Source organism: Neovison vison, chromosome 1 (assembly GCF_020171115.1).
Source record: "Neovison vison isolate M4711 chromosome 1, ASM_NN_V1, whole genome shotgun sequence".
Classification (NCBI taxonomy): Eukaryota; Metazoa; Chordata; class Mammalia; order Carnivora; family Mustelidae; genus Neogale; species Neogale vison.
The window spans coordinates 106,044,808-106,071,285 of record NC_058091.1 but is presented as its reverse complement, the minus strand read 5'-3'; the positions used below and the strand labels follow the sequence as shown (position 1 = coordinate 106,071,285).

Below are 26,478 nucleotides of genomic sequence, written 5' to 3'. Positions count from 1 at the left end.
ATCATAATCAGAAAGTTCTTATATCCTCCGTAGAGTGTTTAGTGTCACTCCCAATGTGATTCAGTACCTCTCTTGGAATTTGGGGAGACTGACATTTGGGGCCCTGCCCACACCGTGCTATGGAGAGCTATTTGTGGCTATCTTCTCCACTAGCTCAACCTGTGTTATGAAGATACTTAGAAATAAAACTAGCCACTGATTTTGCTGATCCTCAGAACAAAGAGGGGAGAGAAATACATTAGTAAGCAACATGAGTCTGGTAGGGCCCTTAAATTATCTTCATGTTTAGAGGTTAAAGAGGCTCGTTTGAGATTTAATTATCATTTAATCATTCCAGAATTGTTTATTCTCTGAGTGTCAGTGTCAGTCAATAAATGTAATAATCAGCACTTCCTTTTTTTCATTATAGCTGTTTTCAGTTTAACCTTTAGCAGGTCATAGCTGCTTTTACTTGACATTTATTAACCTTTAATAAAGTAATTATTACTAGTTTAGAGCAGTTTGGTAGTGACTCCATGTTTAGTACTTCATTTAAATAATAATTGCATTTATTTTTCCGAATGATGTATTAAAAACTCATCTCTTCCTATTCTGACTAGTCTATTTGATTATTAGCAAAATGGTTCTCTCGATGTATAGTTAGAATGCTATTTATTTTATCTTATATATTTCTCTGGGATTTAACACTCAAAAAGATAGTTATATCCATTTATAATAACTTAGTTCATCATTCAAGTGATTTTTGAGATCACCTAAAATTAAATCATGATATTAATAATTTACTTGATGGAAGTTGTATATGGTATAAATTTTGTATTGATTCATTTTCCAAAGGTTCCCACTTTAAAAAAAAAAACTATCAAGAATACGGGAAAAGATTGTTTAAAACCACATTTTAAAAGATTATTTTCTCCAATAAAAACATTTTCAGAATAATACTCAAATCATTTTTCAGAACTACTATGATTTACATAAGGTATTTTAGCAAAAGGCCAAAAATCTAACAGAAAGAATTACTAGGGACAAGAGGTTGAGCCCAGAAGGGTAACATGGCTCAGAATGACATAATTATTCAATTCCACTTCGGAAAAGTCTCTTAAATTAAAATCTCTCCCCCCTGGTGTTGTGGCCACTGTTTCAGTTCAAACCTTTATTAAACTCTTACCAGAGCAATGATGTCATTAGTATCCTCAATTCCATACTCTCCCATCTCCTTCAGAAACGAAGGTGATGGTGCTGCTCTCTTACTTAAATCTATTGGCTGCTCACTGGTCACTGGGAAATGAAAGCTTACTTTGGCACATAGCCCTTCATGCCCAAAACCAATCTATCATTCAAACCCTACTTCTGCTTTTCAAGGTCAAGGCCAGTGTCCCATTTGGTTTTTTTTACCTATACCATATGACACAGAACAGAAACATAGTAGGACTTTGTATTTAGTTTCCTATTGGTACCATAACAAATTATCATGAACTTTTGTGACTTAAAACACAGAAATTTATTCTCTCAGAGTTCTGGAGACTAGAAATCCAAAATTGATATCACTAGGCTGAATTCAAGGGTAGCTCATAGTTATGCTCCCTCTTTTTTTTTTTTTTTTTTAAAGATTTTATTTATTAATTTGACAGAGAGAAATCACAAGTAGACAGAGAGGCAGGCAGAGAGAGAGAGAGGGAAGCAGGCTCCCTGCCGAGCAGAGAGCCCGATGCGGGACTCGATCCCAGGACCCTGAGATCATGACCCTCTTAAAGCTATAGGGGAAAATCTGTTTCCTGACTCAGCTTCTGGTGGCTACAACATTCCTTGGTTGTGGCTGTATCACTCCAGTCTCACCTCCATGGTCACATTGCCTTCTCTCCTTCTGTCTGAGTAACCCTTCTGCCTGACTTGCTCTTATAAGGATGCTTGTAATTACATTTTGGGTCTACCCAGATGACCCACGACATAATCTCCCCAGATTGTGCAGGTATTTAGTACATAAGATCGCATTTATCTAGTACATAAAAATTGGGTACTAAATGATTTAAGGAAGACTTGACATTGAGGGTCCTGAGCTATAAAAATATAAATGAGCCAAAGCACTGTGACACATACAATGAGAGAAGAACTGCTTAGAAGGTAAACTGCTAAAAAAACCTTGGTACTCATTAAAAAAATCTAGAATGAATGTACAGATTTGGGATTTGTAATCAAGTAGAAGATGGTTAAAGTCATGAAAACTGTGAGAACACTTTAAGGAATTATTGAGGGCAACTGTTCTAGTCCAGTGTGCTGATCTTCCAAGTAATTTATAGTACAGTTGGACAGATGGACACATGTCCAAGGTGGTAAATACTAATATAAAAGTACCCACAAAGTGCTTTGGAGTAATAGATAGGAATATTTAGCCCAAGTTCATAGAAGGTGTAGCACAAAATATCACACACCAAATGTCAGTCCTAGGGGAGAACATGGTGCCCTGGTTGCCAGTCCCAGGGGAGATCTCCAAACACTTCTACCTATTACATCTTGGTACTGGCATCACCAAGGAAAACTCAAGAGTTAAATACTGGAGGAAACAACACTTAGGTTTTCTTTACTCTTCTCTACAGAAGAGGTACAGCTATATCAGCTCCAGTAGTGTGTATCCATCTTTCATGGCTAGCAAGTACCTCTACCCCTTCCCCAACACAGGACAGTTGACCTACAAAAATCCCTCCTGTGCTGTTAAGCAGAACAAAGTAACACCCACTGAGCTTGAAAAGAACAAAAGATCACTCTACTGGTCTGCTTGTTCTCTCTCTCTCTCCCTCTCTCTCTCCTTCTCTCAAATAAATAAAATCTTCAAAAAAAAAATACTACAATAACAATTCATATTATAGTAGCTCCGTAACACTTTTGTTTTTTAAAAGACTTTTTAAATTTATTTGACAGAGAGAGCACAATCAGGGAGCAGCAGGCAGAGGGAGAGGGAGAAGCACACTCCCTGCTAAGCAGAGAGCACAAGGTGGGGCTCCATCCCAGGACCCTGGAATCACAACCTGATCCAAAGGCTGATGTTTAACCGACTAGGCCACCCAGGCACCCTGCTCTGTATCACTTTTAGTTAATTTGGCTAACAACTAAAAAAAAATAAAATAAAATAAAATCATTGAGATTGTGGGAAGAAATGTTATTTAAATTTAAATAGGACCTATCTTCAAATATTTATGCCCAATACCCTATTCATTTCTCAAAAGCCAACACAAACACCTTTTATCTCCCTTCTAATTAAAAGAGGTCCTCTCAGTTGGGGCCACTTAATAGTCTGGATATATTCTTATTATAACAAATGCTCAACATAAAGAAATAAAACTATATTAACATTTCCTTAGAACAAGGTAGTGTGTTTATAAACGTTGAGCTTAAATTAATATCTAATTGGTCCTTATGCCTGCAGGTGTTGTATCCCTGGGAGACCCTTGTTCTATCACTTTGTTTCCAGGTCAACAGGTTGCATTTTATTGTATTAAAAGAGCCAGACCGTGTCCTGACCTCCCTGCCCTCCCAATGTCAGATCTGAAGAAGAATAAAGCAATTAAGTTCTTAATTATATTCTATTAGCAAAAAAGTAAGAAAATAACCTTTTATTCCAAATATAAAAGTTGCCTGTCCTGTCTACGCAGATTTAATTTTCCCAGGTACACTTTCCTTCATGGTGATACTCAACACCCTGAAATTCTTGCTCTTGCACTTTTTGCACTTTTGAAAAATGTCAACACTCAATTTTATAGCATTTGATTTAACGCTTTGGGGGACACTTTCAACCTTTCATAATTTATAGTCATCTCCCAAAAATGTGTGATAGTCATAGTTAAGGTAGCAGTCAGAATAAAAGGTCAGTCTACAGATTGAAGTGTTATAAGACAGCAATAAAGATAATGGACTAAAAAAAATGCAAAGCAGAAACTAACTTCTTTCACACCTCATCATCTCATTATCACCTCATTACCAAATTCCTAAAAGTTCATCATTTTGAAAATGTGATATGTTGCAACTTGCATAACATTATTATTCCTGGAATCTTTCAACTATTTAACACAGTGATCTAAATAATAGCATCAAAATTTTTTCAGTATGCAATCATGTGTATGCATTCTCTTTTCTCTTTGTCCTTAGTCTGTACAGACTATACCATTTCCAACTGTTACTTGATTTCATTGTATCTAACCTAGAAAATGGAGGCTAGGTCTTGTTTTGTAAACAGAGTATCTTAAAATACAAACTTAAAATAAGTCAAGTTTTAATCCTATAAAATCCTGTACTCCAAAGAAAACTCAATACTCCTTGAAATCAAAGGTCTAAGATGATCTTTTTGTGATCCATGCCATTAAAAATAAAGCTGTTTTGTTTTGCTCAATAAAAAATGTATAAATTATTTAGACACTTTTAAATGAAGGCATGACAAAAGCATTGTGCATCAAGTTTCCTTTTTTTTTTTCCCACCCTAGAAACTAGGAATCTCAGATGCCAACTTTTAAGTTCTATAGGTCTTAAAGCCATACCATATGAGAGATGTTTCATCTGAAGACAGCTCAATTTGAAAAGATTGTCAGTTATTCATTTTGTGTTCAACAACAAATATTTGATATCTCAATCAGTACCCACCATTCACTTTGGAAGAAGAATATTCTCCCCAGGCAGTACAATCATAACCAATGCTTACATCTAAAATAAGTTGGAGAGATTCAGTTCACTATAAAGACTCTTTTTACTCCCGAAGTGGGTCAAGTTCTTGTAGTGGAACTATTGTGGATGAATGGAAACCAGGTCACCAGAAATGTGTATCACAATCATCTAGAAATTTGTAAAAAATATACATGCCTATTTCCCATGCTTGCGGATCTGTATTTTGACAAATCTGCATTTTCCTATAGCAATTCTAATGAGAAACTACTTCTAAGAACTACTAATCTAAACTAAAACCTTACTAAGAGGTAGTCATGTCTTATTTGTCTGTCCTCAAGCCTACTCTGTGCCTGAGTCATGCCAGGATTTCATAAATATTACTGAATGTCTGAATGGGTAAGTGAATGTCATCAGTGTGTCAAAAATAAAAGAAATTAGGGGCTCCTGTGTGGCTCCTGAGCTGCCTTCAGCTCAGGTCATGATCCCAGTGTCCTGGGATCGAGCCCCACATTGGGTTCCTCACTCAGCAGAGAGCCTGCTTCTCCCTCTCTCTCTGCCTGCTGCTCTGCCTACTTGTACTCTCTATCTCTGTGTCAAATAAGTAAAACCTTTTAAAAAATTATAAAAATAAATAAATAAATATAAATAAATAAAAGCAATTAGTTCTGGCCATGGGTATCAATGAGAAGGTAGCATTGAGGTAGTGCTTAAGGTATGAGAAGAATCTTTAATTCTCTACCTAAAAAGAACAGAGCCCTGAAAATAGATTTTTAAGGAGCATCACAGGAAAATGGGTGGTTATTTTTGGATTGGAGAACTTCCAACCTCTCAGCCCATACTACAAAAGCAGCAGCCTATTTGTCCGGCAACTGAGGCGCACCCAAATGCTCCTGAATTACTTCCGAACTTTCAGTGCCTCATGGAATATATGACTCATCACTGCACTATCAAAAAAAAAGTAATTGCTATTTATAAAACATAGAACTTGTGACTAAGATACTGGAGGATATTAGATTTCCATTTAGAAACTACACTTAAATTGGTGCTAATTTAACCATGTAATTTAGCATGAGAGTCTCCCAAATGGAGAGAACAGGCAAATACAAATTTAATAAAAATGGAAGATATGTCCAAAGTATTCTTTATTGACCCACCTAAAATTTCAAAAACCAGAATTCAATGGACTATCCAAAAAACAAACTTGACATGAAAGAAGCTTTTGTATTCTAAATGCTTGCAAAACTGGTTTATATTTTTGCTTTCCAGGAAAAAAACCAAGCCAAGAGTTTTTCAATATATATATTTAAAGATATTATACACCCATTTAACCACAACCCAGCTCAGGATATTAAGTATTTCAACACCAAAGAATGCTCCTCCCTTCTGCCGCCTCCCAGTCCATTCCATTTTTTCGCCCACAAAAGTAATCACTGTCCAGTCAGGGGATTTTATTAGTAAAACTAAAAATAAGTGGAAAGGTGTCAGTAAAGAGAGCTCCATTTAAAAACTCAGGATATTTTTGTCTTCTTTTCATTTACCTTAAAGAAATTTTACATATAGTTCTTCAGTAGTAAGGGCACCTTAAGAGATTATTTCAGTATATGTCCTCTAAAAAAAAAAATTACATTCTATGTTTTATTATCTCACCCTGTAAACACAGGAATTATTTTGCTAATTCCTTCAACACACATTTATTGGGTAACCATTATATGCCAGCCACTCTTCTAGGCTCTGAGAATACAAATCTCTGTTGCATACTTAAGATTCTACTTTCCTGACGCATACATGCTAGGCAGTGGGCAGTAAATGAGCAATCAAACAAATTTATAAGAAAGTAAATAGGAACATTTCAAAAGTGATCAGTTGTAATAAACATACTAAGAGTAATGATAGAGGTGAACAGTCTGGCGGCAACATTAGTTTCAAGGATAGGCTCCTTTCAGGAATAACATGTCAGCTAGAACTTAATGATGAGAAGGCATCAGCCATGCAAAAATCATACAAAAGGGAAGGAGAGTTCTAGGCAGAGTACAAAGGGCTTAAATGGGGAGGAAATGTAGAAGAATTGCAAAACAGAAAGATCAGGAAAAAAGTTCGGGTTTCCCCAAAATACAGGTTGTACCACAGGCTTAGGTACAAGCAATTTTTCGAAAGTGATCCCAGAGAGCATACAAAGGCCTGGGGATAGAAAGAGCAAGGGGGAAGTCAGTGGAAGGGGACATTATCGTCACTGCTCTATGTGAGCAGGGCTCAGTTCTTCAGGAACCTCTTGAAAAGCCTACAGAAGGTCTGCAAAGAATATTCACCCAAAGGGTGAAAGGCAGAAGGGTTCTGACCACCACTTTTTTGAGGTTGTCCCCTGGGACATTAACCTTGCTCTTTTAGGCCATGTGTGCACGGGGGTGAAAGGGGCCTGTGAGAGGTCCTGCGTCCAAGGCAAAAGTGATTTATACTCTTCTTACAGTGAGAAGTAGAGTCTGTTAAGTCCCAAGTTCCCTGGGAACTGCCCAGTACAGCCACATCTGAAGTCAGTTGAGCCCAGGTATCTGACATGCTATATTAAGGGCAAGTGAAGCAGGAGCATAGTGATTAAGTAGAAAGAGACGAGTGAGACAGGAAACCAAGGGCCAGAACACATCCAGCATTGTGGGCCCTCGTAAAAAAGAAAAAAAAAAAAAAGTTGGATTTTATTCCAAATGTAGTAAGAAGCCATCATTTTGAAAGCTAAGGAGCAGTATAATTGACTACTGCCCAAATGAGGCTATTGAACCAAGAAAGGAGAACACTGTGCTATGGTGTCTAGTAGGAATTCATTTTACAGTTTTCCTTGATCAAGGATACAAAGTCACCCTGTTATGTACAGCTGAAATATTGAATACATTTTGATATAAAATCAGAGACATCCTTGCATGGTCATAACCTGTGCCTAGCTCTTCAAATCCTCTCCTTTTTCTAGGCAGAAGGGTTGTTTTTGAATCCTGAGATGTATCGGCTTGCTCTCAGATCCTGGCCTTCAGACATGTTGCTCCCTGTTCGAAACACTCCCTGCTCTTCACTTAGCCCAATTTCTCATTTTTTATATTTCAGTCTAATTACTAATCCCACTGAAAATTCCCCTCTGCCCGCATCTAAAAGAATCCCCCTGCTCTCCTCTCCTGTAGCACCGTGTGATATTCTTTCTTAGCGCTTCACGTAATGTATCATTTTATACCCAGTTGTTTAATTCCAATCTCCCCATTCAGATTGTAAATTTAATACAAAATGGGACTGTATCTATTTTATTCACCACAGTGTCACAGTGCCTAGCAGTAAATGACACAGAGAAATCCAGTAAATGTTTATTGAAAACAAATGAATGAGGGACGCCTGGGTGGCTCAGTCGGTTAAGCATCTGTCTTTGGATCAGGTCGTGATCCCGGGGACCTGGGATAGAGCCCCACATTGGGCTCTCTGCTCAGCAGGAGCCTGCTTCTCTCTCTCCCTGCCACTCCCCCCACCTGTACTCTCTCTCTGTCAAATAAATAAATAAAATCTTTAAAAAATAATAATAATAAAAAGTACGGAAGGAAGGATTGATTCAAGATGCTAGTTGAGTCATGCCAAAGTGACCCTTTGCCCCTCATGAAAGAAGGCTATGGAACACCTTCAAGGGACTTCAAGGGATTTTAGTGCAAAACTAGACACAGTATAAAAACGTTGCTTTTGGCAAATGGTATCTCTGCAAAATATTTGTATGAAGCTATTTATTGGAGACTTGAGCGACACCTTTTGTAATAAAACAAGGTATGTCTTATGCACTATCACATGCCTTCATACCTAAAGGTTTCCTGAAGGAATTAGGATAATCGCCAACAATATTTTTGATAAGAAATGAGTCTGAATAACTTCCAGATTAACAAGTTCTTTTTTGATCCTTTTCAGAACAACAAAATCAATAACTTGATTTTCAATATCAGAAGTTGAAAATAACTGCAGGGCTTTTCAATTAAAAGGTCTACTGTACCTCTGCTTTCTATGTGAAAGGCTTAATCGGTTTCAGGGAAATGCTGACGTAGGATTAAGACAAATTGTGTCCTGTGTTTGAAAATCCCATAGAATACTCAACTTTACTAAATTCCAAGGATAGCAGTAGCTTCCTACATAAGATTAAACTGGCAAACAACTCTCTGTCCTTTGACCTACATTGTTGGCTTCTATTTTACTTTAATTAGATTTAAAACAACTAAGATTTTCTGCCCTATTTTACAGGTAAGTGTAAATAAAACCTGTCAAAAATTGAATTCTATTGTGTAATAACTCCTTGTGCTAAAGTCTAGTATTTTGCATATATGTGCCATGGAGGGAGAAGGAAAGAGATTAATTTTAAATGAAATGAATTAAGAACTGAATTCAAGACACCTAACTATGGGAAACAAGCTGAGGACTGCTGGAGAGGAGGTGCATGGGGGGATGGGGTGACTGGGTGATGGATGGCAAGGACAGCACTTAATATGAGGAGCACTGGGTGTTATATGCAACTGATGAATCACTAAATTCTGCCTCTGAAACTAGTAATACACTATTTGTTAACTACATTGAATTTAAGTAAAAACTTTTCTAGAAAAGAACTGAATTCAAGTTAAGATTTAATAAATTCTGAGTAAAGGGTATTTAAATATGTATTAGTTCAAATACAATTTAAGTTGCAGAGAAAATTTTCATTCACTTTAACTGATTGGAGAGTTCACAACAACTCATAATGTTAGTTACCAAGAAATATAGGTTCCCCCCGCCCAGGAAACATTTGAAATCCATGAAACAAAACTTCAAATGATTCTTACTAAAAAAAATTTAAAGTTGCCTCTGGTATTCAGAGACCTGTTCCATGCTATAACCTGTCTCAGAAGAAGGTTTTCTGAACCCAATAGGTAATCCCCTTCCAAACCAGTTCTATTTCTGTGCTATAGTGAGCCTAGCAGTTTTGGATTTGTTGAGTGAAGCAATTTAAGAATTGCTTCCTGCAGATGGAGATGCATTTTATGGTGAATCATTGGAGCTTTAAAAATAACAAACTGCTGGAAAAGAGGCTTAAAATGATCCCCCAAATAGTGAAATCTTATCTAGCCCATCTGATAGAGCAATTGAGGGGAAAGAAACTAATTGAAACTATGGAAACAGCAGGAAAAGTTGACTATTTCTCTTTTTTTATCCATTTAATGTAAAAGAAAATGGTCACATCTAATAGAGTGTCAAAAAAATGTTAACTAGGTATAAATGCTTTTAAAACTGTCCTTTACCTTCCATAAGGTCACTGAACTGAGTAGCTGGCCTCCAGCGGAAACACCTTTTGATGAAGGCTGGCCATTGTACATGGTTTTCAAAGAAATAGCACGGTCCATTTTAACATCATGTCAACCAATTCCAAGAGGAAATTTAATCTTTTCCAGTGCAAAGAAGTTGAAAACTTAAACTTTTAATTGAAAAAGCCTGAAGCTACTTTCAACCTCTTGTATTTAAAACTCAAATTATCCCTTTCAGGATTAAAGAAAAAAAAGAGAGAGAGAGAGAAGACCACATATCAAAGGTAGCAAAGCAGTGATTTATTATCAGTAGTTCTTTTTTTAGGAAAGCTGTTTTCAGTACTCTGAGCTTTGTATTTCAATTGTATCAGCTTAACAGAAAATGTTCTTCCAAGATCATGTCCTGAATATGTGTAAATTTGAACTCTAATAGAATAAGTTTCCAAATAATGCAGGAGACAAGATAAAATAATTGCCTTTCTACTTCAGAATTAGTTTTAGGTGGGAGTTCCTTATATTTAATTAGTACATTCAGCATAACAATAGACTAAGGAGAAATATTTGATGCCAGACAGAGACCATATTTTGTTTGGGATAGCCCCTGTTTACTCCTGTTGCCCTGACATCCTGTCCAGTTTAGTACTCATCAAAGATGTTTCATTTTATAAGGAATTATCACCACCATCATCATATTTCACTTTATAAAGAATTATCATCATCATCATCATCATCATCATCATGAACAGTTTTGCATGAAAATGAGCTGGGATGCGTTCTGTCCAGTAAGCTCTCTCTCATATACTTAGCATCTCAACTGTGCCCACAAAGCTAACCAAATTGACCTTAACCCACGGAGCCACCCAGGCGCCCCACTAACCAAATTGTCCTTAAGAAGAACAGCTATGGCATGTATGACAGTTATATTCATAAAAGAATATTCAAAAAAAAAAAAAAAGAATATTCACTTAAGCCTAAAAAGAGCTTTGCCATACCATGTTTCCACACACATGGGCGTCTTTCCATGTGGTGATAACAAAAGTATAATGGTAAATTCTTTTAATGCAGCCTTTCTGATTTTATTGTATGGTAAATAGCTGGTCCAGCACTTTAAATTCTTTAGGTATTTGAGTCAAAGTTTATTTTCCTTCAGGTGCCTCTTCCCCCAACCCTAACTAACATAATAATCCATAGGTTCTCTTAATTATAATCAAAACTAAATTATTTTTTACAGCCATAACTTATTTTGACACTATCTACCATATTCACTAAGATATCCATGGATGCTTCAAATATATGTCTAATTAGCTCATCATATTCTCCTATTTTCCAAATTCATGTTCTTCAATTCTAAGAACGGCATCAAAATCTATTGTTATCCAAACCAGAAACCAACCATCATGTTGAATAGATATTTTTCCTCTAAACATCTATTAAATCATTTCTCTCCATGCCTGCTTCGATTGAGTTTATTTCACTTCTACTTGCATTTCGATGATAACCTCCTCCCAGCTGCCTTATCTGAACATAATTCAAGGTCCAGTCAGGAGACAGAAGCCACACAGTAATTTAGGAATATTTAATATGAAGAATTATTAACTAGTAACAGGATTAACTCCTAAGTGGCAAAGAATACCTTAAGAGTTTAGATATACCAAATGTAGGGGGCAATCCTTACCTTTAGGGCTGGGGTAGAATACTCAAAAAGAGAATAAATTTTGAACACACACACACACACACACACACTATACTTACACTACTTTAGAGACCATGTGGTCACTGGATGTAGAAAAGTTCACTGAGATGCCACAGACCAGAACTGGGAAAGAGGAAGCTATTCACTGAGGGGCTGAAGAAACTCACTAGGAAGCCACCTGCTGGGATATTGCTGAAACTCATGGGGAACTTCATGGGGAAGCCATCTCCTGGGATGTTAAGGACCTCCCTGAGAAACCACCCACAAGGCTGCTGCTAAACTTACTAGAACTTTGCCCACACGGCCAGGGTGGGGTGTGGGGGGGTGCTGTGAAATGCTGTTAAAAGCCACCCACTAGAGAACCAGCAGAACTTTCTGAAAAGCCACTCTTGAAGGCACTATGAAACTTGCTGAGAATCCACCCACTGGGACACTTGAGTCTCACAGAAAACCCAGCTGGAGCATGGACTTACTGTGAATTCACCTGCGGAGATGCTGCTGAAACTTGCTGGGGGCAAGCACCACTGGGTTTCTTGCATATATTTCCAACAGGAGAAAGCAGAGAAGAAAGGGCATCCCTTCTTTTCTCAGTGTCCCTCCGGTACATTTTCCACACCATGGCCTCAGAATGATAATTCTAAAACACAGTATGATTATTTCTCTGCCCAAAACCCTGCAATAGGGTAAAAAGAAAGAAGGAGAAACAAGAAGAAAAATGAGGTGGGAAGTCAAGGGTTAATTTTGATGACTGCAATTTTATCCAGTAGAGTGTGAAAGGAAGTCATCTCACAAGAATGTGGGACATAAGGCTTAGAGCTTGGGAAAGATCTTAACAACCAGTTTTGTAGGAGGAAAGGAGTGAAAGCCAAAATTAGTACAAACTTTTTGACAAATGATTTGGGAATGTTACCTGGACTAACAAAAATGTGTAGTCTGTGCTACAGGGAGGAAGCTGGATGACTTGAAGGTCTGAACTGGGTTTGAGACTGAGGAAATAATCTTGTGTATGATGGGTAAATGTTGAGTGACAAATTTTATATTGTTCCCTATAATTGTTCTTTTTTAAAAGATTTTTATTTGAGAGAGAGAGAGAGAATGAGTAGGGGGAGGGGCAGAGGGAGACGTATACTCCCTGCAAAGCAGGAAGCCTGACTTGGAACTCAATTCCAGGACCCTGAGATTATGATCTGAGCCAAAGGCAGGGCTTTAACCGAGTCACCCAGGTGCCCTGTTCCCTATAATTGTATAGCAAACCTTATATCTGGACCTCAGCACTATAAGCTAAATATACCACGTGGTTCAAGGGGTAGGCATTAAACATCTTCTAGTCACTAATCTCTGATCCATATTATTCAGGACATTGACCATGTATTAGGATGTTTGGGACAGTTCCATATGTCCCCCCTTTTCCTGTAGTTTGAGAGCAAGTCTGATGCATCAACATATTTAGAGGCAAGAAGTCCTCCAAATTTCTTGTTTTCTCCCCATACAAAATTACAGCATCAAGCATTTGGTGAAAGTGAGAAAGTGGGAAAAATTAAATTTTTTGTTGCAAATTCAACATAGGAATATAGCAATGTTCATAAAGAATGTTTCCATGTTTATAAACGTGTGTCTTTTTAGGGAGTTATTTGCTATTCCTGTGTGTGTGAGGAATAAATCCCTCCCCCAGCAATTTTGTAAATATTTCTTAATAGCAGAAAAGAGCAATCATCAATGCCGCCAGCACTGTTTCCACCTCCCTGGCAACAGTTGAATTCACCATGGAAACAGCTGAGTAGAAATTGTGTGTATGTGAACATTAGTGAGGTCAAGGGAATGGGTGAAACAGCACTTTGTTGGCTTAAATATTTTAAGAGAATTTTTGTTTCTTTTTAGTAGGAGTTAAAATAGCATTTTAAAAGCTTATACCAACTCTTCCAGCCTGAAATAGCCTCCAAATAGGCACATTATCTTCACAGGAAATTATCTGAGAACTCCAGAGCTTCATAAGCACTGCATTTACTGATTCTGTTATATTAAATCTTGCCCAAATTGCCCTTCCAGTGCAAGGGACTGGAGACTGGCTAATTTTGCAATGAACATGGAGTAAGAAAATCTGTTATGGAATTGTTGCTTGGTCACAAAGTCTAATCTTAAAAAATCCTGAGATATATTCCTAATTTGGGGAGGTAATTTTAGACACGTGAAATGAGACAGTCATTCAATAATCATGAATGCATTCTTTTATTTTCTCTCCCACTGGTAACCTCTACCTCATCCTTTTTTTCCCCGACCCATTTCTCTTCGTACCAGACTCTTTTTTCTGTTTGCTCTTATCCCACAGTTAACTGATTCAGATTCAATTAATTGTATGTTTCATCTTTGCCCACCTCCTTTCCCTATCATCTAATGATCACTGCTGGCACATTCTCCTGCATCTCTCATTTAAGTTATTTAGATTATGGCCCCTTGTACCGTGTTAGCTTCCATTTGGGGTTTGATATTTTCTGAGGCTCCTCTCTTAGAAGCAAAGCTTTATCTCCATTTCCTAAGAACTAGTATGTCCCTTGGCTAAAGGAATGAAAAGGATGGCTCTTGCTGGGAAGGAAATTTCAGATCATCCTTCTCTACCAATCAAGAAGTTTTTATAAAGTGAACCATGGCTTTGAGAGAAAGCAGAAGGGAGAGAGGGGGAAAGAGAGAGAAATTATAACATAAATTCAATCTTCCTTCACAAAATAGGCACAGTATTGGATTGGACAGATCCTAGAGCAAGAAAAGACCCCAAAAAATATATTGTTGTGAATTATCCCTCTTTTTTTTTATCACCTCTTCACATGTAATTCTCACTTTTATTATTGCTCATATCCTTTTTTATCTTCTTTATTTCTACCTTTAATAAAATCTTTTCACATAAAGAAGAAAGTTCCTTGAAGCTGAAGGACATTTCCCTTGAGCTCTCCCTTCATGGGTATATTATATAGACTTTGTTTTCTTAAGTTCACTTTCTAGGCCACCTTAAGATAATTTTGGTTTTGCATTTTTTTCTGTTATATTTACGTTTGGCTACTTTCAAAAAGAAAAAATGAAAAATGTCAAAGATGATGGTGTGCCTTACAGCAAGAAATAACATCCTTTGAAGCAGCTCTGTCCTAGAGACAGACTATCTGTGGATGAGGCGACAGTTGAGTCTCCAAGCACAGCTGACAACTCACTTGAAAAGAATTCAGAAATTGTAAGGAAGACTAGGGGTGGAGGTGGGGAGGCTGGTGGGTATTGCTTTGTAATCAGCAGACTCTTACTGTGTGGTGTGAAATTCATGAAAAAGGAATGAAAGTTCCACTTGAACCACAGCTACTTGGGGTCTCATTTACATTCTTAAGCCAGTGCTGTGGTACTATAAATAGAAGAGCCTATACATAGAGATGGGTTATTTCTGCCAATAGTAATTTTTATTTTTTAGAAGTATCTAGAGACATTATTCATAAGGACTCATTTCTGCTCACTTTCCTGCTGAGAATCTCCCTCTCTTGACACCATGGGTGGTCAACTTTGAAATGCGCTAATGATCCATTAGACACAAAGGGTGCAGGAAGAGTTATTTATTTTTTTTAAGTTAATACATGCAGGAGTCCTTTTCCTTCTAGAACATTTTCAGGCATCTGGCTGTTATGTAAATAGAGGCATCCTTTTCAAGCCAGCATCTTTGATTTTTTTAATCAGCTAAATTTTCTAAAGATAATTTTTAATACCCGTAGAAACTTAATGACAGTCATCTTGATACACTAACCATATTGTGACTTGTAATTGAATATGCTATAATGGTTACAGTGCCAAAATAAACAGATGTTTGCGTACACTTATATAGGTAGCACTTTTTAAACTAAGCTTTAAAATGACTGACTGAATGTTTTCCTACTTTATGTTGCTAAGTGTAATATACATCCAGTAGAACATATATGGCCCTAGTAAAATAAAAACTCTCTAATCTTTGTCTTAATGGATAAATACTGTATTTTCACATATACATTAGTCAAAGGCTAAAAATGTAGCCTGAAAAGAGAAAATTATAATGCCCTGGCATCCTGCTAGAAACAATAGTAACTGATGCCCACCAACCTTTCATTCTGGTGAGGAAATCTGTCTCAGGGGAGCTGGCTTTTGCACAAAGTGGGCTGTGCAAGAGGATCACATGGTGACATCTTTAAAACACAGAATCTTGGGCCTCACCCTTGATCTCCTAAATCAAAATCTCAGAAAGCAAGGGCAGCTGGGGAGTCTGCATTTTAAAAGCCACGTGAATGATTCCCAGGTGACATTCTGTGGTGCCAGTCCTCAGAGAAGCTTTTAGAAGCCACTGGCATTTGAATCCATTTATCACAGAGCTAAGGCCTTAAAATCCTTGCCTACTGCCTAAATTCCCTTTTCATATACTTAAGCTGTGTCTTATAAGTATCTGTTCATGCCCTTATGTTGTCTTCCCAAACAAGAGCAGAATTAAGTCTTCTGAACTCCGTGGCAAGTGACTCTGTCCATAACATAGGTGCACAGCGAATACTGGTTGACAGCAGTTGGCAATAAATATGGGGTTATGGTTTACAGGTAAGAACGTCACCGATACCTGGGTTCTTTCTCAGACCTACTTTTAATTCTAAAAAGTGCTCTGACTTCCTCAGAGGAGGCTTTGCAAAACAGTTTTCCATATGGTTCCAGATCTGTGAAGGGTAAGATTTTGACAACTTTTTCAAATTAAAAAAGTGGACTGCATGTACATCTATTCTCCCGTAACTAATCAAACAGTATCCAGTACATTCACAGGGATTTTACAACATTTAAAGTGAACTGGGTCAAGGAGGGTGACATCGTATTAATCATTGTTTCCAAACAATGGACTGTCACCTAGGACAGCCTCAGGACACTTACTTTCTTGGTCAACACTGCTGTTTGCTTCAGGGTGTGGAGAACTGTCATTAGAGTTAAGTGACAACAGACTCAGCTGACTTGCAGTTTTTGTAGAAGTTGAGATTTCGTAATAGGATCTTTCGCAAGATCTGAAAAGGAGAAACTTTTGGTCCAAGTAATACAGCTGGTAGCAAAAATAGATTTTATTAAAACTACAGGTGAAGTACTGAGCACTCCAGGAAATATTTTGGAACTCGAAGGTACAATTGAAGTGAAATATACAGAGGCCTCATCATCTGGCAAAATTTTAGCTGGTTAACACTGACTCTTCTTAATGGAAAGTCAAGATGGGCAAGAGGGTCCTGGGCACTTGCTCATGGTCAGCCAGATGAGAGGATCTTCCCCCTGCATGGAGCATTTTCTCTAGAATTTAATTTCTCTCCCTGCTCTAGCTGCCTGCTGATGTGCAGATGCACGCGGTTAGTCATCTCCACATGAATTTATAACAACCAACTTCTTCCAACACCTGATGAAAGCAAAAAGGAAATGAGGCTTGATTGATCAATAGGATATGATTAAAATTAGTGCTTTCCCCGGTTTATAACAGAAAAGCTTCTTTCCTGCATTTCAAATCTGGTAAGGTCTATATGATTCAAGCACTTAAATCAATCAATATTTAGATTCGTTTGACTTTCATATAAGTGGCATTCTCCTTTACTATAAAAAGATGAATTTGGCCCTTCCAGAATGCAGCTTCAAGAGTGTTATACTCCAGGACTTCATCCCAGAGTACAGGTGCTTAATACTGAACTTCCAATTCCAAGTTAAGTGAATGGAGGTGAAATTACATGGGATTTATCCATGGCCCCAAACAATATTAAGCTCCTACCTAACACTTTAAGTCACACCAGAACGTATCTCTCTGTCCCTGCCAGGTGGTCTGGCTATGCTTTTACCACTGTTCTCAGGCAAGAAGAAATAGCATTAGCTCAAGGGTCCTTGAAATTCTGGTTTGTAAACCCCAAAACAAAAACGTTTGTTTAGGGCACTTTATAACCATCTTAGTGACATTGATCCTTGTTTTGTTTTTTTCCCATCTCTCAAAACCTGTGAGATTCTCTGTCTGCTAGTGTAAAATGCTATGCAAGTTGCCATGAAAGTTATAAAACGAGTAAATTACTGGTCACTCACATTCAGCACCTTACATGTCAATAAAATCCAAGGGTCTCAAAGCCTCACCCACCAAAGCTAGATGTACCTGCCCTCTGACATACAAATTCTCTCGAGAGTGCTTCCTCCCTTTAACATAGAGAATGAATAAGAAAGTAGATACACTTTTGGAAAGGGAACCTGTTCATATTTCAAAATTGGATATTCACTAGTATGATACTTTCCTGAAAGTAAATTTATTTTGGACTGAGGGAGTTAAAAGATGGAAAGAGGGTAGGAAGAGACCAGAAGAATATGAAGGACAAGAACATTTCCAGGTATGGGGAAGATCTCCAAATAGATTGGGAGGCTGAGTCGTGAAACCAAAGACACTGACATCCTAACCTGGGGGACGGTCCTGGCACCTGTCCTTAAGCGTTAACAGTCACGTTTAGAAGATAAGATGTAAGCAGAAGGAAAAAACCCTGATGATTCATATGCGGCAAGGTGTGTGGACTAAAGCAAAAAAGGGGAAGACAGGGGAAAGGGAAGGGCATTAATATTATATAGAATTCATTTAATTGTAGGTGACAAAACCCCCATTCAGACTGGCTTGAAGACTAAAAAAAGGGGGTTAAGCTCCACTGGCTCATATAACTACAGAGTAATGGTTAGATCTAGTACCCAAATAATATCATCGACCATCTGTCTGCCCCAGTGCCTTGCATTTGCACCGCTAGGCACTGGTCATCTCTCCTCTGCCAGGCTCTCCCCTTGAATGGGCAAAGCCCCCAGCAGCTGCCAGGTCAGTGGGCACTGGGAATGGTGGAGGAATGAGTCCACAAAGGCAGGCTGGGGTTACCTTTACGTTAAAAGGGTGGAATAGATGCAGGGGAAGCAGAAACACCAGATTCCCAGTCCCCTTCCCCTCTTGGAGGAGGCTTGCCGAGCAGGTGAGCATAGGTTCAGCTCCTCTCTCACAGAGGCTCTCAGCCTGGGGCCACCAAGCCAGGGAGGTGTTGAGTCATTTTGGCCCCCCACCGTGCTTTTCTTGCTGAGTTACCTCAAAGGTGGCTCTTGGAGGACTTTGTCCTCAGCGGAGGAAGCTTATCCCCAGCTTGAAATTCTCCTGAGTGTTGCGCCTAAGAGGTTTTCTTCTAATCGACATTTGAAGCACTTTACTGAGGCAGCGCCACACATCTTTAATGAAGCCCTAAAAAGGCACCTAGTGCGAAATAAAGGTGAGATAAATCAAAAATAAAAATAGATGGCTTAAAATAGAATTCATGGCTTCAGGCAAACTATAAAGCTGCTAGTCTGCTTTCAATGTGAAGTACACAGCGAGAAATACTTTAAAGTTGAAAAACACAGAAAGAGAAAGGGAGAAGACAAGCTGCAATTTTCATTTTATTTGTGTGTGTGTGTGTGTGTGTGTTTCTGTGTGTGCACGCATGCGCGCCTGTGTGTAAAAGATCAATCAATTGTTTTCTGATTGGTTTTATCTTCCCTTTTTCCTTCTTAGTGGTCATGGAAACTGGTTTTGTGAGTGTCCGAGGCTATACGCAGGCAAGATGTGCCAGTTTGCTACCTGTGAAAACAGCCCGTGTGGGGACGGTGCCACCTGTGTTCCTAAATCCAAGACAGATGTCATCTGCCTCTGCCCATATGGGAGGTCTGGACTCCTCTGCACAGATGGTAAGATCATGTGATGAGAAAGCATGGTGCACGGGGGGGAAAGGAGGTAAGGAGTAGAGAAGTCACGTGAAGGAAGCACGGACAGCCCCTGACTGATCAAATAGGTCGAATCCTTTCCTTGGTTCTTTTCAAGTCACGCGAGAGAAGACCTACTAGTGAGACTGATCACTGAGCAGGTAATTCTCACAGCCAGTCATGAAATTACAAAGGAAGTAATGAGTTTACCCTGAGGTTAGACTTCAGAAAATCTCCGTAATCTAAAAATCTCAAAGTCATTCTGATGCTCAGAGAGTAACAAGGAAAATCAGATACAAAACATAAATTCAAAATATTTTCTCTCATTTTGGCAAACTGAGGATATAATATTAACATATCTATGTGTTGTAGACCAGTTTCTTTTTTGTTTAAAGATAACAAAACCCATGACACGTTTAGTAGATAGCAAGAAACAAAATCACAAATAATATCCATGTGCCTCTCCTTAGGAAAATCCAGTATGTGGAAATCCTAAATTACAAAAAGGTACAAGATGCTGTAAAATAAGTTTGTTTAAGAAGCAACTTGCCTAAGTATGTAATGTTAGCTTTGATATATAGAAATAAATATGTCTATAAATATTTCTGGAAATAATTAAAGGTATTTGGTATTACTATTTTATCAACTCAGGGTTGGGCTTGTTTCATTTTTATTTTCACCATAAATTTTTTTTTTAATTTGTTAAAGACTTATTTATTTATTTGGAGGGGGAAGGGCAGATGGAGAGGGAGAGAGAGAGAGAATCTCAAGCAGGCTCCCTTTTAAGCAGGGAAACTAAGGAGGGGCTCTGTCTCACAACCCTGAAATCATGATCTGAGCCGAAATCTAGAGTCAGATGCCCAACTGACTGAGCCACCCAGGTGCCTTTCACCATAAAAATTTTTTAAAATTAAATTAAATTTAAAAAACAAAGTTTTTTCTGGTGCTGGTGGTATTTGTTATCAAATTCTAGCACAAGGCTATCAAAGTGAGCACAGGTCACTGTGTCCCAGGCACAAAATGAAACAAACAGATCTAACCTGTGCCGACTCATCAGAAAGCTGGAGTGCCACACCCTGATTTAACAGGCATGAAAATTGAAACTAGAATAAAGAAGAATTTGTGAGTAAAAGGTATTGAAATTTTTGGCGTATATATCTTTAAGGGAATTGAGTTCTATGTATTTCTATGTAGCTGGGGAGGGGAAGTTAAGAAGTACTATGAGTTTCATTCTCTGTATGGCACGTTTATATTAGAAGTTAGCCAAGTCACTTTTATAATAAAAAAGGCATCATACACCAGATGGAATTGAAGTTTTGTCCGTTCCAATAAAAACAAAACCATTTATTCTATAGAGGTAAATGCTATTGAAAAATGCAGTTGATCACAAAAAATTTCATTACTAAGGATGAATCATCAGTTTTGCTTCCTAGTTGAAAATTAGACTGATCACATGAAATAAGAAATGAAGTTTTGTTTTTGTTTTTGTTTTTGTTTTTGTTTTTTAACGTGGGGCTTGAACCCACAACCCTGAGATCAAGACTGGAACTGAGATTAAGAGTCAGACACTTAATTGAACCACCCAGGCACCCCAAGAAATGAAGATTTATAAGAATGTCTTCACATATATACAAAAATTGTTTATTCCCATCTCTTGGTCATATTATGGCTCCAGAGAGTCAGAGATTTATAGATTACTGAGACAGGAAATATTAGACAAAATTTACCTTTCATTGTAGGTAAGAAGAAATTCCTACATGCACCCATCCAGAGGAATTCCTCAAAATAACTCTTCCATTAGTATATTCCACAAAAGTGCCAGAGCAATTTCAGATTCTTACCCTCATGGAACTTGCCTTCTGAGAAGATCAAAAGACAGTAACAATGGCTCAAGACACAGAACAGAGTTTATGGGAAGAATTATGAAGGAAATAAACAGGAGTGTGAGGAGTAATAGGGTGACAGGTGCTCATAACGGGAATAACTCCAGAAGAGTAGAGATTAGTGCCAATGCCTAAATAAGAAATATGACATATGAAACCAGGAGAACAACTATTCAAGCAGAAATTTCAGAAAAATGAAAGACTCTGAAGAGAGCTAGAACCTAGGCGTTTTTTTTTTTTTAGAACGAAAGGTGCTATTCTAGCAGAGCATAAGGGAGCAAGGGAAAAAGCCATATCTTTCATGAGCAGGGCCTACATCATAAAGGATCTTAGGCACGTGGGAAGGTCTTAGACTTCGATTTCTCGGTGCCTTAAGAAGACATCGGAGAATTTTAAAGAGGCAAGTGGTATATATGTATTTGTTTAAACAATTCTGACTGCAGTATATCAATTTTAGAAGGCTTTTGTCAGTTAACCCTGACAAAAGATAATTTTGCGAAAGACCAGGATGATGGCCGGTGGAGATGGAAATAAGTGGATAAACTTGAGATCTGTTCTGGAGATAGAATTGACAGAACTTGCTGGGAGGTGTGTGGGACAGGCTGAGTCAAGTACATCTAGATTTCTTTATTTTATTTGTTTGGACTATGGGTAGATTGTGGCACCATGAAGAGGATTAGGAGCATAACAGGGTTTTTATGGGGCATTATTGGGAGGTAAACAAGAGTTCCACCGTGTACAGATGAAGGGAAATATGCCTGTTAAGATATCCAAATGAAGAAGTTATGAAGGCAAGCAGGTAAATGATGCTCAAGCTCATGGGAGATGTCTCAACTAAAGATAAAATTTGGAGAGTTATCAAAGTAGATGTGGTGGGTAACACTACAGAACCGGATATTTTCTAAGGAGAAAGTGTAGATAAAGAGAAGAGGGCTGTGGACCAGGATTCCACTACTTAGGGATCTGGGAAAGGAGAGAAAGCCATGTGAAATGCCAGTACCATCCCCAAGCAAGCAGCACCCCCCCATACATGCACATTATCTTTCAGCCCATAAATATCGCTCCTTTGGTAATGTTGCATTGTCTTAACCCAGATCCACCATCAAAGCAGAACCAGAATAAAGAATTGCACTGAAGTAGTTTATTCTGGAAACGATCTCAAGAAACAGGAGTGTAGTGAAGACTTGGAGGGACTAAAACAGGAAAGGGGAGAAAGTCAGTACATAGGTGTCTTATGGGGTTGAAGCGTGAACAGCTGTGCTTGCTTCTACTGAGATCTTATGAGGAACTGTCTAAACTGACAAAATTTTCTGATCTTATGAAGAAATGTATAGAACGATTCTAAAAATTGCCTGCCAAAGGGACAAAAGAGAGAAGCATCTAACCATTGATTCATGGTTCCTTTTGATTGAGGCTTGCCCTACGGGACCTTAATTTTCCTACACTTCTACATTGCCATATGAAACTAGCAAAAGGGCTAGTTTTTGCAGGCATCTCAGGCAAGCAAAAGCTCAAGAGAAGCTGGGGATCCAGGAAGTATAGTTTAGCATATCAACATTCCATGAACAGTCACAAAATGCCCACTTCAGGAGCCATCTTTGCATCCAGCAAGAATCAAGGCTTTCTTTACTCCCCCAGCTAGTGTGAGGTAGTGCCCCATATCATTTCTTGGACCATTCACTGCTACCAGTGACCTCCAGGAGATTCTCCAGAACATACTGAATATGTAGCTATTCAGTAGAGAAAAGCGTAGATCAAACCGATAAGCATAGTTGTTGCTTATCGCGTTGTAGTTACAAATACACGTGAGAAAAGGCAGAGAATAATATCTAAAAACTCCTTTTTTCATCTTTGCCTTTTTGTTAATACCAGAAGGTGAAAAATCACCTAGTTTTAACAGCAGTTGTATTTGCTACATAGCACTTTTCTTTCAGATCATAGCCATATCTACCATAATAATAAATTCTTTGGGGGATAATAAGAAATATAATTATGGCATTTCCTACCTTGTTGATGTTTCCACTGGGAAATTCATCCTGGGGCAATCATGGCAGTGATGACAGGAGCCAAAATAAACAAACACTGCAAATGGAAATTTCGCAGCTGCCTTCCTTTGTAAAGTGCTTTACTTTCCACATTTGTGCTCTTCATTCACACTTCCTGTTGCCTCCTATGCAGGCATAAGCTTCTTGTTTCCTTAACCACTTTATTTTAAGACACTTTATTTTGGGGGGACACTTTATTTTGGGGGGACACTTTATTTTGTCTCTCAATGGCTGTGTCCTTTCTACAATTTGTCTTAATTTACCTTATCCTCCCTGCCTGCACCTGTCAATGGAACATAGTTTTTGAAGAAAGTAGTGAAACATGCAGGCTAAGAGCCTAGAATCAGCTCGGCTGGGTTAAAATCCCCCGTCCCCGCGCTGAGCAGCGGTCAGGGTGACCTTGGGCAAGTCACTTGGTCTCTCTGTGCTGCAGGTTCAGAGTTTGATCATAGAAACTGACATACAGAATTCATGAGAATTAGATGAGATGATTCATATAAATCGCTTAATGTATCACTGGACACAAAGAAAATGCTTTTGTTTTTTTAAGAGCACTCAAGCCAGGATTCTGACCCTCAGAGAGAGCTGCGGCATCCTGCATCTCGTCATTGTGGGAAAGAAGGCTGGATCTCCAACCTAGCTAGAAAGAAAACTCTCTAGGATGTCAAAGGAAATCAAAATTAATTTCCTTTTAAGAATTTTTCTAACTTGGTGACACTCTTTGCAGTGATTAGAGACAAGCCAGGGTATTACAAAGTCAGGTAGGAAAGCAGCGCTCCAGGGATACAGATAATCACCAGGCTATTTAAGGACATGCTACCTCTATAAAGCAGCTTAATGTCAGGCTGGCATTTTGTAATGGCATATTTCAAGTACATGTAATTTTCTGTCATGTAAGCTCGTAACTCTTTTGATAGCATCCACTCTGATATGATCCAGCTTTCTCTTTCCGACTCAACAGCTGTTTGATTACCCTGCTGTTCAACCCATCTCAATATCCCTCATTTCCCTCCATGTTTAAATTCTCTATTTTCCAGCTCCTGGTTACAAAGAAATGTTGAAAGATCAGGCCTGATCCCAGAAGGGGGCAAGGAGACAGGGGTGATTGTGGCCATGCAATCACTCAGGAAAGTGATTCCTCTCACCCTGGGTCGAAGGCAACCTTTGAGTGTCCTGAATTTTTTCTTCCTTGAGAACTGAGGGAATTGCCTCTCCTTTAGCTCAGTGGGAAGGTTCACACCCCCTGCCTTTCACCTTTTTCTTTCTATATCAGCATCTGTAAAGAAAAAAGTTAGATTGGCACATCTAAAAAAGGAGCACTTAAAATAAATATATGTATTATTGTACACTGAAACGTTCTTGAAAAACAGCTTTGATGGACTCCTGCAATCCAACCCACTGCATTGAATTAACACCTTTTTTTTTCCATTTGTGCAAGCGGCAGTCCCTGCAGAGCAAAGTTACAGTTATTGTTCCAATAATTATTGCCAGTACTTTGTGTTCATAAGCAAATGAGCTGTGTGTGTGTGTGTGTGTGTGTGTGTGTGTGTCTATCTGGGAAAGATTTTCTGGTCAAAGCATTTCATTAGGTATCTATAGTTACTTCTGTCATTTCTCTAGCAGTAACTGCATTATGCTTCCTGCCAATGAGTGGTGTTGGATTTAGTTATATATATGCGCGCGCGCACACACACACACACATACTGCTATTAAAAACAAGATAGTAAGGTATTTTGTCTTGGGGAATTATATTAGCTCTGGCAGACTCTGCCAGTTGCTCGGCCAATATATTCTCTCCTTTTTTATTAATACATCCCTGAGTATATTGGGGGCAGTAATGTGCCCAGCTAAAATGTCCCAGCTTCCCTTAAAACAGAGTGCAGCCATGGGACTCAATTAGGATGGGTGGATATAAGCAGAAGTGTTGGAGAATTGTACTGACCTCTGGGAAGACTCCTGAAGAGTAGCACGGCACCCACCCTTGCTCTTTTTTAGGTTCATTATAAGCCTTGATTGTGTATGAGATGACTCGAATTCCAGAAGTCGTCTTGAGTCATAAAGCAACTTTGAGAATAGAAAAATACATGCAAGGATGTGAAGCAAAAAGATGGAAAAGCTTAATTAAGTCCCGGATAACTCCAGAACCACCTTACCATTCAGAGATTGTCCAACATCACACTTTTTTGTTAATGAAGGAGAACTAATCTGTTTTTCTTTAACCTCTGTTATTTTGTTATTCATTATCTGTTACATGTAGCTAAACCTAATACTTACTGATACAGTCAGTGCCAAGGTTTCCTTGAATTTTATATCCTGCTAGGTTTTCTCAAATATTTCAGATTTTATTCATAAGCTCATAAAAGGAAAAAGTACAGGATTTCCTGTATCTTATTTCTCTTCTTTCAGTCTAGAAGATTTAATAAATTACAACTTTATAAAATATATTTTGCAACCCAGTGAAAGTGTGGTATAAATGTTGTTCCAATATTGTAAAAGAAACATCAAAGTAAGTAGCAAAATGAAAATGACATTTTTGCAAATTAGAAAAATAATAAGAAAGCAAATTTTAGATCTTATGAAACAATTACCTCTTATTTTAAAAGTACCCACACTAAATGAAAATTTCTAATAATCACACTAAATGAAAAATCAAATTAGTTTATACATTTCCATATCTCAATTCCTAGGAAGGCATGCAGCTATTATTGTCTGCTTTTAAACAAAGAACAAAGAATATTCACTACCAAACTCATACTAACTGTTTGCCTCTGGAACACTGTCAGTATGACACTAAACTGGAAAAGCCAAATGTTCCTTTTGTTCATTCCAGCCCTTTATCATTGTTTAGCAACCTCACAGAATTTTTCCTCCCCACACAAGCATTTCCTGCCTATCAAAAATGTCTTTAAAATGGATAGACTATGCACAGGAGTAGAACTGTCTCTCCTGAATGTATTTATGGCAAATTGATTTTATAGACATTTGTGGAAATGGAAACCTCTGCAGTTTATCCCATCACTCACCAGAGAACTGAACTTTGCAGGTCTGTCAGTCCAGGACCTTCCACATAGAGTCCATTTTTTCATATCAAATGAATACTGTCAGATGCTACCACACCTAGCAGGTTATGCTTGGTCAGTTTAAGAGCTGCGCTAATGTGATGCACCTGCCAGTTACCAAGCACTGGA

General features: G+C 38.2%; 1 protein-coding gene across 1 annotated transcript in view; it reads left to right on the top strand.

Moving 5' to 3' along the window:
* The window catches only part of EYS (eyes shut homolog), a 1,652,430-nt gene that overhangs the window by 1,522,616 nt on the left and 103,336 nt on the right, over positions 1-26,478 (top strand). The window contains 1 exon segment of the mRNA XM_044253753.1: positions 19,175-19,347. Within this exon segment, the coding sequence (XP_044109688.1) occupies positions 19,175-19,347 (173 nt within the window).